This window comes from Perna viridis, chromosome 1, assembly GCF_037379345.1.
Source record: "Perna viridis isolate PV_CMFRI_1.1 ecotype Kerala chromosome 1, ASM3737934v1, whole genome shotgun sequence".
NCBI classification, from domain to species: Eukaryota; Metazoa; Mollusca; class Bivalvia; order Mytilida; family Mytilidae; genus Perna; species Perna viridis.
Window position 1 is genome coordinate 21564629 of NC_142445.1, and position 14608 is coordinate 21579236.

General features: G+C 32.5%; 1 protein-coding gene across 1 annotated transcript; it reads left to right on the plus strand.

Annotated features, from left to right (window-relative positions):
- Nucleotides 1-728: 728 nt before the first annotated feature.
- On the plus strand, nt 729-14172 carry LOC148627766 (serine/threonine-protein kinase Nek6-like). Its single transcript, XM_088578381.1, has 10 exons — nt 729-1053; nt 4426-4707; nt 5265-5365; nt 7840-7936; nt 8192-8299; nt 8693-8858; nt 10646-10720; nt 11266-11326; nt 12388-12481; nt 12882-14172. The coding sequence occupies exons 1-10, from the start codon at nt 904-906 to the stop codon at nt 13017-13019; spliced, it is 1272 nt and encodes a 423-aa protein (XP_088434507.1). The 5' UTR covers nt 729-903; the 3' UTR covers nt 13020-14172.
- The last annotated feature ends 436 nt before the right edge of the window (nt 14173-14608 follow it).

Genomic DNA, 14608 nt, shown 5'->3' on the forward strand with positions numbered 1-14608 from the left:
TAATATTACGTGAGTTGATCAGGGTTTTCAAACCATAAAAATCTTTTTTTTCTTTGTCCTTGATTTGATAGTCATGTGAATAACATTTCTTAATAATGTTCTCGAGGTCTCAATAGAATAACAACACATAGAAGGCATACTAAGAATGTCAAAATAAGAATGCAATAAAGTTATTCATTTTATACACCTCAATTGGTTCGTAGGTTGTCAGGTAAGCAAGAAAATGGCCGAAGTAAAATTAAAAGAAGAAATCCCCTGTTTTAATAATAACACGGTCACATTTTTTTCGTGATAGCTAATCAAATTTCGAAGACTAATTTCTTTCTTCCATTGTCCTTTTATGAGCAATTGTATTTTTGTCCTATTTCAAGTAATTACGAGTATTATAATTGTAGTATATAAAGTAATGTTATTAAATGATTTCATATATAATATTTAAGTTTATATTTATAACTTAAATACACATATTTCGTACCCCCTCTGTTTGAAATGAAATGCATGTAAAACTGTTAAAACGAACTTTAAATTGGTGACGCACTATTACATTTGAAACAATTTCGTCCTAACAATCCTCTCCAAACCCCTTAAATTTCTAGCTACATTTTATGAACTATTAGTCTATAAGTTCCAATAAGGATGTACTTAGTAATCAATGACACATAATAGATTTTATTACTCAAAAACGTTATATGCTTCCAGGAATTTACGCAGGGTTATTTAAAGAACAGAATGTGTTGATATTGATTTGGATATATATATATTTATTTGATTACCCAAGTATAACTGGCTTTGATATCTTATTACAATCATATAGTGTTGACTGTATCATAATGGGACAAAGAATGGGAATAGGAAGTTTATCTTGTATTTAGTAAAATAATATTTTTATCACCATTGTAAACGATGGATATACAAACAACAAACGATGATTCTTTGATAGGGAAGGATTTTGGAGACTATACCATCCACCAGTTTATCGGTGAGGGTACCTTTGGGAAAGTGTATCGAGGAACATGCAAAAGTGCGAGAGAAAAAGGAGGGGCTACGTTTATTGTAAGTTTACTTAGTATCTTTTGAGTATAGAATAATTCATGTTGCCAGAAAATAAAGTTTGATTACACTTAAAACAATAACAAGTTCACATTTAAAGTGACAAACATAATGCAAATAAAACGAAAGCAAACAACAGACAATGTATGAAAAGAAATGAAAAACACAGAGAAAACTAAAAATAGAAAAGCCATGTGGGATGGAAGCATGAGCTAGGTACACCCAATAAGGTAGGTCGACCGTGCTTTTCACCCACCAAGTTGTTACATGTCATGTCTGATAAAATTTGGATGATAGAACTTAATTATGACCTCTATGTTTTGCCAAACACACATTGGTAAGCAAGTTATAATGATTGCAGAGTGGTGATGACTTAAATCATTATAAGGCCTACCGAAAAGGCCATATGTAAAGACATAACATAACACAAAACAACAAGGTATATGACTTTGATATTGCAAAGTTAACAATGATCTTAGTCGCCTGCCTTTAAAAAGATAAAATGAAGCTGATTAAAATTTATGAATGATCAGGACTATACGTAAACTAATATTCAGAATGGCAGGGTTCAGTGCTCTGTCGTTGTTTTGTTTTTGTTTTGCGTTTGACAAGTTTCGCTAACAAACTAGCCTCATAAGAGTGAAAACATAAAACAATGTTATTGTTCTCAGCATAATTTGCGAAAGACATCCCTCTGTAACTTAACTCTACATGTAAAAAGCAGCAAACTCCTTCTCTCTCTCGTACACTTGAGACCTCTGTGTATTGTTCTATCCGGGGGGGGGGGGGGGGTACTGTTAGTTCTACAATAACTATTATTTAACTGTAGTGATTTAAATCAAAGATTTAACTAAAAGAAGTTTTTAAACACTTATTTATTTGCACTCTCTTTGTACTTCCAAGACGTCTTGTTTCATGAAAGTCTTCGCTTGGATTTGGACTTGGAACTTCGAAACTAAAAAGTCATATCAATCTAGAACGTCAACAGTGTTGATAAATCCAGCATAAAATATCACATATACATGTGATCATAATTTCATTCTTCCCAGACTAACTATTTCTCATCAAAGTCTTCCAGAATTCATTGTGCTTGTAAATACATTGTTGTCATGATGGAAGATTAGCAAAAGTCACTGTTATGTGGTAAACATACTTTGATACATATATTAATGTGTTTTTCTTCTGTTTTTTTTTCAGTTAAGAATAATATCACTGAAAATGTTCAGCCTGACACAAAGTAGCTTTCTCCTTGATTCTGGTCTTGGCCCAAAAATATCGCGGGACTTAGTGTGCATGGGACATCCAATTGGCATTGTTGTTTATCACCATGCCTGATTTCCTGCTTCTCTTATTAACAGTGAGATGGCTCCGGTGTGTTCTCTTAAAAAAAAAACAAAAAACATCCTTTTCGTTAGAAGGCATGTATAATTGGACGTCTCCGTGTAAATACTGAAATACTGCAAAGAAATATTTTCATCCTTCAACACTAAAAGCTATATGGTTCTGAACTTGTTGGGTTAATAAGTTTGAAATTTAAACCGATTGGAATCATATTTTTTTCCTACTGGCTTTACACTATATAGAAGAGTGTGTCTCCGTTTCACCCTGTACACGATCTTGTGTATGTTTGTAAGATAATCTTCTTAGGTCTGGACTGATTTTGACTTAGGTTTCTATTCTACATTCTTTCAATGTAGATTCCCTATAATTTAAAGGTGTAGTTTGTTGTTTTCCCTCAATGATTTGCTGTTACCACACAAAAGGATCATATAGACGTTTTCTCTTGTTTTGGTTTTGTAAATCTTCATAAATCCTTGATGAAAGCAGTTATTTACCTTGCTGCATCTGTTTGCTTTGCTGATGTATTGTTTGCATTTCTAGATGGCTTTAAACTTGATATATTTTCATAAATCGTTCGGTCGGATATTTTATATCAGACTTTAAAGAAATGTTAACCTTTGTACTGGACGCATCTTTATGTCTTTTTATGTCCGGTAATATTTCATACAACATAGATCAACGTCTTCAACTCAAAGCTTCCGAAGATGAAATGCCTTAAGTGAGTGTAGAAAATAAAGCATTTCTGATGTCTATATCTATATCTAGACGTAATAAAACGATAAGAACAAGACAGCTGTTTGAATCTTGTACTGTAAAACAAAAAGACAATGCTATAATGCTATACCATTGGAATCAGCCATTTTCGCTTTTACACTTTTGGTTGAGCTTCTGTTTTGTTTCCGTATGCGGTACAATAGTGTTCTAATTTTGGATATTCTTGCAGTGTTCTGTTTTGTATTAGCTAATTAGCTATTGTATACACTGTTTATGAGAAGGCTTTTGATTTTATTTTCTACACCTCATTGAACTGCTGTTTCTGGGATTACATTCAAGTCATTATCAAAACTCCGCGTTTTTTTTTCACTGTCATTCATTGTGGAAAAGATTTCTTCCCCTTCCCTCTCTTGGTGTCTCTTCTTGATGCCACTGAAACTTCCATATATTTCATAAGTACGATAATGCAAATTCTCTGTGTCTTACCAGTTAAGTTACTGTGTGCCTCCGCTGTGTTCGTCAAGACTACACCCCTTTGCCTACAAGTATCCCGTGTTTATGCTTACTTAAACAGAATTGCACCTTGTCATTTCAGGAAACTGTACCAGTTAGTGTTTTTTGTACAAGTTAATTAGTTTCAATTGTTTGTGAATTCCTGTTAAGGATTCCTTATGTAGACTCAATGGATATGATAGGCAACTCATTATTTCTCGCAGCCATTCCTTATGGTCATTTGTCTTCCCAGATTTCTTTTATTTAGCTCCAAAAAGTAAAATCCATATGCAGGTATATATTTAAATACTGTTTTCTGTTGCTGATGTTCTTTACTTTTTTTTTCTTTGCTGGTTGGTTTTGGTTCTTTGATTAATGAATGCATGCTCCATGGTTTTGACTTTCCACCCAGCTAGATGTCTTGTTTTTTTCTTGTAAGGTATTTAAGGGGATTGCGGTTTGTTAAGGTATGAAATAAGAAAGAATATGTTTTAAAACATTCTATCCACTACTATAATTAACTAAATCAAATCTTCATGTTTTTAAAAAAAGGGGGAACAAAGAAAGTACATGTGTTTCCTTTCTATCAAGGGTCCATGATTTATCAAACTAGTAGCTTAGTTTTAAATTGAATAGTTGAATAGTTTTATACATAAAACTTTCGTCTCAACTTTTCAAAAACAAAACATGTGCGTTTGCATTATTTGCTCAGAGAAAGTACATGGAAGGATTTATTTTTGCGCAAATGAAAAATGATTGACGACTGATTAAATGTTAAAAGATATCCATCAAACTTGATATGAATCGAAGATTTTTTTCCAATTGTAGCCCACAAGTCTAGCTCTGAAATTGATAAATCTTGCGAAATCGTCGGTAAACAAGAAACAACAGGAATGGCTTGATAGAGAAATAAGCATATTGAATGATCCAGAATTGAAAAACCATCCAAACATAGTCAAGTATGTGGAATTTTTTAATCAAGACAAGTATCTTTTCATTGTTATGGAATTCTACGAAGGAGGGACTCTGTATGACTATGTAAGACACAAGAATCCTATACAGGAAAGGGCGTTCCTTGAATACCTTGGGCAGTTAGTAAATGGACTTGAGGTAAGAATTTGTTATATTAATGCGGCAACGAATATCTCTGCTACACTATACTGTTTAAAATTGAATATATTTTGCTATTACTTATGTAAATATGATTAAAGGATAACGCTTAGACAGAAAATAGACAAGGAACATGAAAAACAAATATAACACGTTCAAAGAAACGAAAAGCAAATGAGCAACCCGGTCACCATTAAAACTGAGAACATGGACCAGGCGGACCGGCAGCGTTTACGTCTTCTGCTTTCGTAGAAGCACCCACCGAGTTGTGAATGGAGTGTTACATCCGGGGTAGAAGAAAGAGGAAAGGAAAACTATGACAAATTGAACATTCGTTCTCAAGGAGAGAAGCTGATGAATTCACCATGATGATTCACAAGTTTATGAAGACGGTCGTAACCTTCTGTAGTATGGAGTTGCGCAATGAATAATACATTTTTATTTTTAGACTTCAATTTGATTTTTAAACTTTGCGGCGAAAAATGTCTAATTTTACAGATGAAATTTTTTTGGCAAATAAATTACCATGTTTATCTAAATTACTAACATTTCTGTAGTTCCTCCACACTAAGAAGATAATCCACAGAGATGTTAAAACAAAAAATATTCTACTGTCAGCAACCTATGAACTGAAACTAAGTGATTTTGGAGTAGCCAGGTTTGTTATTCGAAAATATAATTATTATAAAAATTGCACATCATTTTCTGTCAAAGTTGAGCTACTTCTTCGTATTAAATGCATTATTCTGTCAAACCGACCCTAGATATTTCTTAGCATTATCTTAAATGTATAAACTACTCGTTACAAATCCCCGAAGCTACTTTATACTATTTTGAATAAAGAAGTACTGTGTTGCAGAGGTATACAGCTATAAATACAGAATATACATTTTGTGTAGGAGATTTGTTCGCAAGCAGTTTTGTCTTCGATGGCTGAAAATTGCTGCACAGTCAAGGACAAAAGGGCGGATGCAAGAGATATGGTCCCGGGGCGGGTTGGGGTTTGAAGCCCCTTTTTTGGAAACTTTTGCTAATTTTTTTTTGGTGCAAAATTTGGACAGAAATAAGCATATAATAGGCTGAATCCCCCTTAGTGGAATATCTTGATCCACGTCTGAAAATTGTTATAACAGGCAAAGATTTGCAAAATCTGTAACCAATCTCTGCAAAAATAGTTCTGTCATATCTACAAGTTCGCGTTTGTAATTCCACTGTATTTGTTCAAATTCATTAACATGTTATTTAAAGCAAAAAAAAATAGCCAAAATAATTTTCTTACTAAGCGATACAATGTTTCTATTTATGGTCAAAATGCAGGACCATTAAATTACTCGGTTTTAGAATCACAATAGTTGATTTCCATGAAATGACGAGAACAAAAATATTCAGAGCTACTGCAGATGATATCCCCACCTCCCCACCCCCCAAAAAATAATCAAACAAAAACTATCCTACTTGAACTATCAGAAGAAATGTTCAGTAAAATATTTAAAGCCATTGTAGAACTAGTTCAAAATCCTATTTTGGGTCTGACTTTTGAACTGTACTCATACCGTTTTCCATAGCGTATTTGATAAAAAAAAAACAATAACATCACTGTTTTAAATTTTACATTATTTTCTTCGCAAAATTGAACACGACATGTTTTCTTTCCAGGTATTTACTCATTAAGCTTTTCAAGAATGTTTAACACTAAACAATTTTGCGTTTGTCTTTCTGAGCAAACACAAATAACTACTTTTAAACAGTAATTAAAACAGATTTTAATCAAATGAGGCTCAACCGTTCATCTTTATAGAATGTATGAATGATAAATGCACCCTTATTACAGGTTTTTGTACAATTGAAAAAAGTTGCTGCCCTTGAAAAAACAAAATACGTTAAAATAATTTTCATGACAATCGAGATACTTGAAGATATGTAAACTATTCCAAGTCATATTCTTTTCTATTACTTATATATTACAAGGGTAATCGTATACTTTCCCTCATCAAATTTTAGATATTTTAACTCTTTGTACTGAACATCAAAAGTATGCTAACAATTCGAAAGTAAACAATGAAGCAGCAATTTTCGCTTTTATTTACAGTTTAAAGTTTTTTTAAAATAATGTTTTAGTTGTTTCGATGACATAACATTCTTGAATATTCAAAATACACCGATGTGATATACTTTTTACACCTAATTCTGAAAATTTCAATTATGTTTTGATATATTGGAAGGGAATATGAAAGGTGTTCGCAGTCTATCAAAGTAAAAAGATTTATATTTTCTTCCACATAGTTATATTTCAATTATAATAGGATTATTAGCCTTGCTCGAATTAAATGAAATTTCAAAATTTTTTTTTTTTTTAAATTAGATAAATTGTCGAACTGACAGACAAACTCCTGGAAAAATGCGAAAATAATGGTAAATAGAAAGAAAGATCATATAACCACACAAAAAAACATTTATACGAGAATAAAAGAATGTTTGTCCCCAATATTACATTACATAATAGTTTGGTCAATCCATTAATGATTGTATCGGATTTGTATGGGTCATGAGTGTAAGATCGATTTATCTCTGGTTTACAAGAATGATACATGCGTGATCATATACAAGCATTCATCTGATTGGTCAAATGGTACATGCATCCTGGGGTATCAGGTTACAGCAAGAGCTAACCCGCGCGATCAGTTGCTAAGGATAAAGTCTGTATATAGCAAATTGTGGTTATACTTTTTAATTAGTAGTGGGAAATAGTGATGTTGTTCGTTTAAAACCTGTATTTTTTCTTTCCTGTCAAAGTTAAAATATATACCCAAACATACACAATAACACGGCAATCATATACTTCTTGTCCCCATTTAAGATTTCCGAATTTTGTTTTAGTTTTCTCAATAAAAAGCATACTTGAATTCTGATCAGTGTGCATTTGCAATTACATTATACGCTCTTATGCTTCTTCGTTTGTAATCATTTCTTTCGGTCCACTCATATTTGTTCCTTGTATTTTCGTTTTTAATTCCTGTGATTGTGATTAACAGGTATTTTTTACATTCTATTTGTAGTTTGTTACCAATTCGTTTTCATATCGGTTCAGGGCAATATACGCTTATTTGTTATACGACTATGGTAATTTTTAAGGAAAGTGGAAGAAGTTGGGATGAAATTGACGAAATCAGTTGGGTCGCCAAACTATATGAGTCCCGAGATGTTAATGAAGAAAGATTATGACTTTAAGGTGAGTTTAGCTTGCACTTCTTCCCGAAGAGTAGTATGATTTTAGTGCAATGAATTCAAAGCTAGGCCACAAACTATTGTAGTCATAATGAAGTACAACAATTGTAAAATTAAGCTACACAATATATAATTACATAAAAAATGGGTTGACAAAATGCATAGCCATATCAAAAGGTATAACTTAAATTTTCATTGAATCACCAATTAAATTATCGTAGTATTTTTTTAAGAATATTTATATATCTCTGCATTTCAGACCGACATATGGAGTCTTGCTTGTGTTTGTTATGAGATGGCAACTAGGGAATATGCTGTCAGAGGTTCATCTTTTTCTAATATTACTGCAAAAGTTAATTCTAGAGAGGTAATTTTTGTTTTGATGGTCTCATAAAAAGATCTGTTATATTTTATATAAACAAAAGTACGATAACATAAGCAATCAAAAAAGATAAATAAAAAATGAACAAAAAAAACTTTTATCTTTGAATTCAGTAATTTGGTAAAAAAATGATTGAATTGATCAGTCAAATTATAACTTTGTGTTACCTATCAAAACATGTGTAAGGAGTTTCATATTCTTTCGATACGTTGCCATTATCAAAATGAATTTTTTAACTAGAGTTAATAATATTTCACAGTCTAATTAAAATTAGACCTTGCTTTTTTTTATATTTGATGTACGCAAGCGAATAAAAATCGGAGGGGCTAATTTTAATCAGTCTGTAATATTTCATTGTTTATTTCATTTAACTAACAGCTACCTAATATATCAGCCGTAAGTTACTCTCAGCCTGTAAAGCAAATCATTCAAAGGATGTTTGAGATTGATCCCGTGAACAGGCCAACCGCATTAGAGGTTAAAAATTTTGTGGCTGAACAACTTCCAAACACAATTATGACACTGCCAAGTACTCAATCTGGAGGTACGAATAGGAAAACAATACATCTTTCATTTTACCTTAACATTATGATTGTGAATTGTGTTTGACACGTGTCGCGGAGCTGCGTTATTGTTGCTAGATTATTGCCGGATTATTCTCACTTGCAATATGCCGGGTGCCGCTGGTGGAGCAGGAAACACCTGATGTCACTTTCATTTTTGTGAGAGTTCATATTGCTAGTATTTTAGATTATTGCCGGATTATACTCACATGCAATATGCCGGGTGCCGCTGGTGGAGCAGGAAACACCTGATGTCACTTTTATTTTTGTGAGAGTTCATATTGCTAGTATTTTAGATTATTGCCGGATTATACTCACTTGCAATATGCCGGGTGCCGCTGGTGGAGCAGGAAACACCTGATGTCACTTTTATTTTTGTGAGAGTTCATATTGCTAGTATTTTAGATTATTGCCGGATTATACTTACTTGCAATATGCCGGGTGCCGCTGGTGGAGCAGGAAACACCTGATGTCACTTTCATTTTTGTGGGAGTTCTTATTGTTAATGTTTTAATCGTATTTGTGTAATCTTTTTTATTCGGTTTGCTACATTGCTTGGAGATCGTCTCTCTTTCATGTGTTCACGGTTAAGCCATGTTTTGGATTTTGACGTATTTGAATCATCCCACTGCTGACGATTCGGCGTTTTTTGCCAATAGCTGATAAAAAAAACTTTGGTTTTGCTAACGCTGGAATGTCATTGTGTTTCTTCAATTTTTAATTATAGGCCTAGATATGAATACATATCATTTTGTTGTTATAGTGATTTAAGGCTGTTTTACCTAAATGTTGGAGAAATAAAGGTAAAATGATAAATTTTCAATTTCCTCTTTCGTCTACCCTGGACTTTTTATGAGCAACTCAGCGGGGTTTTCTAGAAAAGCAGCGGACGCTTACCCTACCGGTGCATCTGGTCCATGCTCCCAGATTTAGTGGAGTCCGAGTTGCTCATTTACTTTTGTTACTTTGTATGTATACTTTTGGTTATTTTATATTCTTTGTTGTGTGAGTCTTGTCTTTGTCTATGGATTACATTTTTTTGGTTATTTCCGCTAGAATATCTTCGTTCCCTTGATTACTCTTCCATTGCATTTAATTAAAATATGATAAGTATCATTTATAATTAAAATTAAGACTTACATTATTTAATTTTTACCCTATTTATGAAATCTTGCAATATTCCAAATTTTTAAAATACGTAAAATACCGAGGCTTCATTCCTTGCATTGCACATGATAGAACCTCTCGGTGATGGATTTGGCTTCCTCTTTCGATAGTTTTTGGTTATGAGTACTTCTTGTATACAAATAATATTTTGATTATGATCTTCCTACATATTGGATTTTAATGCTGCTGATGAGAGGTTACTCCTTGAAACACGTGTACAGCATATCGAAATCAACAATATATAAAACTGGTATTTTTTTTTGTATTTCAATTGAATTTAATAATTTATACATGCAATTTCATTAAATCTATCTCGAACTTGACGTGTCGACCCTACTATGATCAAAATCAATTTGAATGGCACCTTGTCTCTACAGTCTGGTCTGACAGTGTTTTTTTTATATTAGTACTTTTTGCCCCTGACTTAGGCCGAAAGGCCGAAAACTTGTGCCTCACTTTCTGCGTTTTTACACGTTATAGTATTTAATTCCCTTTTACCTTCTACATGTGGAAATGTAATAATTAATCAATCTGATATTTTACCTTCACTTAAGATGTTGATTTAAGAATCATATATAGAGTATCTGTTTTGTTTTTGCAGTAACGCATGGGTCTGCTTTTGGAACCATGGAACCACGACATAGGAGTTATTCTGAATCGGTGGGCGACAGTGTGGGTTAGCTGGTTTTTTTTTATGCTGGTTGAACCACTGATAGACACAGGCTGTTTAACTTTCCAAAATTTTAATTTGTCATTTTCAAGTCTGACTATGTTCATGCACTAAGTCTCGTAAATGCAAAAAAAAAAATAAATAAATAAAAAAATAAATAATAAAAAAAAATCCCACGTTATTAAAAAATGTAGGCGATATTTTACCATCTGACGGTGATTTACAATTTCTTTGAGAGGTTTCCTGCCATTTTACATTTGATTAGTGTTCTACAGATATCGTTGGAGAAACCTATTCTACTCGAGCCTATTCTTGATCCACTCTCGATCAAAGAAGTAAGATTTTATTATGCTAGATAAACTCGCATAATGAAGTTCTTAATATCAGCATCTCAACTGAAGAAATGATTTAAACCACTCATTACTGAAGGATAATCTACATTTCACCCATCAGTGTCTAATATCGAATGTAACAAAAATCCTGTAATCTTAATCTAACCATACAGCCTCTTTACAATCCTAAAGGATGTAACGATTTAATTCTTGTTCCAGTTGTAGGCAGTACCTATGCAGAACATTCAAATCTTGAAAAACAGTCAGCGAGTATGCAGGCGTAAGTAGGATACAAGATCATCATTATCTATAACATATATATATCTAGCCCAACCCATGATTCTAGCAAACCAAAAATTATACATTTACTATCATTATTGTCTAATTCTTTCAATAAATCAAAAATTAATTATGGTTTCAATAAAAAAAGTGCATGTCTTAGAAAAGTTAAATGAGATTCAAATGCACCTCGGCCATTTCCCCGGGATTTTGACAACTGGTAGGGCCAACATAAATTTCAGAGACTTGAATTCATAAAAAACTTGGGTACCATAAGGATTCAAGAAAAATCTTGCATTATATTGACAAGACATACACAACAAAGAACATAAAGAAACTAAAATCACACATACAAAGTAAAAAAAAAATGAGCAACTCGGACTCCACTAAAAACTGGGAGCATGGACCAGGTGAACCGGTAGGGTAAGCGTCCTCTGCTTTTCTAGAAACACCCACCGAGTTGCTCATAAAAAGTCAAGTCCGGGGTAGACAAACGAGGAAAGGAAAACTATGACCCGTTGAATAAATCAGTTTTCATGGTGCAGATGGATACACCATAACAATTCACGAGTTCATGATGGCGACCATAAAACTTCTGTAGTGTTGATTTCTATCTTGTAGCAACATAACCCTGTTCCGGAAGCCTATTTGTTAGAGTTCTAGCGCGATACAAAAATGTCTGCGTAGTTCGGCAAGCTCTGGCATAACGTATGAGTAATAAATGAAATAATTTTGCTTATAACTATTACATGAGTGTGACTGTTTTGATCAATTTTCTTGTTATGATATCATCAAGGTATAATGCTCCTACACCTTTACCTCAATGAGCGTAATAGTTGGGCTAAGTCTTTCTATTTTAAAACCTAATTTTGACAACGCTAATATTTTAACTATTATTATGATAAATTTTATACATAAGTAATATTTCTACAAATGATTAGAATGTGAACGATTTAAATATAGCGTTTAGTCATGATAATGAAAAATTGTTATGGTTACACAAATGTATTTCATAAACTCGCAATATATGATAATAATTATTATTATTCCTTCAACATTCAGGAAAATTATTAAAATGATTGGCAGACACAACGCAACAGGGAATCTACAAACAATAATGACTTATTTCAACCATAATGACACCAATGGATTGAAGGTCAGTAAATCATCTTGAACTCATAATGAAAAGAAGAGAATTCGAATAAATCTACTGCAATTATACCATTAATAGATGTTTCTTACGTTTTTTTTTATATATTTTTGTAGACACTGTGAAACATTCTTACAAATCAATTTTGTTTTGTGTTTGTCATTATCAATTGCGTTTCCTTATCAACGCACTTCGTGGGTGTTAGGGGTATGTGTGTGTATTTTTACATATGCAATATTCACTTACTTGTAATACTTGTTTTGGATGTAATTTACTACTTTAGTCTACTGCAATGAGATGGTGAAGACGCTTTGAAATACACTACACATAGTTATAGTGAGCGTTTCTGTGTTATTTTAGAACATGTTAATTTTTTTTCACCAACAATATTTTATTTCCTTTAAAGACAAAAGTAAAAGAAGTGCTAGGAGATCGATTGGCAGAAAAACTCCTTCCGTTCATTCTAGCGTTGAGAGGGATAGAAGAAGGTATCAGGGAAATCCCTGGACATGAAGAGGCGTTTTCCACTGCCCCAGCTGAATAAAACACCATTTATGGTAAACAGTTTAATGGCCAGTACTAACATTATCATGCGATTTCACACTTCACAATAACAATTTATGTTAGATACGTACATAACGTCAATAATGGTAATTCTGTAATAGAAAATGACGCTGTGAACATAGAAGTTTACGTGCCAACGAACTATTAAAATAAAATTTTCATGTGATTTTTTGCAAAAAAAGGTAAAAAAAGAAACATTAGTTACATGGCTGTTTGTGCTATAGCGGATATTATGGGTTTTTTCCACAATCAATTCAAATATTATCTCAAGAGATATTAAATTTACTCATGTTTTTATTAGTAGAAAAGATAAATGTAAACAATAAATAATAAAAGAAAACTGCAGTGTTCATTTTTTACTCGTTTTATTATTCCCCATTGTCTCATAAAAATAATTGTCATTAAACAATTTATTCTGTACTTTGAAATGTATAAATATAAAATGCATATTATTTTTTTTACTTAACACATCAATATGGGCATTTCTATGTGAAGTATACATTTAATTAAATATTTGAAAAAGCACATTTTACTTTATACAACATTTCTAACGACTTATGCTTGAAGCATTAGATTATAGTTGTAAACCTGTGACTGTGGTGTTGTCTATCTGTGATATTATGTTTATAGGCATTTTACAAGGTAAAAAAAGTTTTCTTGGTGGATAAACTGAATTGTTCCTCAATGCTCATATGTTAAGCACATTTGTTTATATATTGCTCTTTTTTTAGAGTTGTTTTATTTGTTTGTATATCAAATTATTTAAAAGGTGTTGTATTATGTTATAGATGATTTTTTTTCTTTTTCTAATACGGAATATTAGTGTGGTTTAAAAATCTCATCTATCATTATCATAATGTTATGCCATCTAAGAATATAATGATCTACGTGAAATTTTGCATGCGTCTGCTGTATTTTTCATCCTTTATTGTATTCACTATATACGATATATATGTGTGTGTTTGAGCGTGTGTGTGTGATTTTTGGATTGTTAAAACTATGTTGGTGCTTGGAGGTGATTTTTGTACCTTTCTATATTTGTCCATATCTTGCTCCGTGAATATTTTTTTATTATTCTGTGTTAATGAATTGTGTTAACTTAGTAAAAATATTTAATAAACATATCAAATCAGTGTTCTTTTGACCTACACTTAGAAACCAATGGTAAGGGAAAACTACTGATCAAACTTTACGAAAGACGTGATGACTTTTCATTCAGTATTGTCAACTTTCATCTGTGGCAACATCCCTTCAGCACCTGCGTATGGAGTGTTCATATCACAACTCATACGTTATGCCAGAAGCTTGCCGAAACTACGCAGGCTTTTTGTATCGCCCTAGAATTCTAACAAATAGGCTTCTGGAACAAGATTATGTTGCTACAATATTGAAGTCATCACTACAAAGGTTTTATGGTCGTCATCATAAACTCGTGGATCGTTACGTGTATCCATCTGCACCATGAAAACTGATGTGTTCAATGGGTCATAGTTTTTCTTTCCACTTTCGTCTACCCCGAACTTGACTTTTTATGAGCAACTCGGCGGGTGTTTCTAGAAAAGCAGAGGA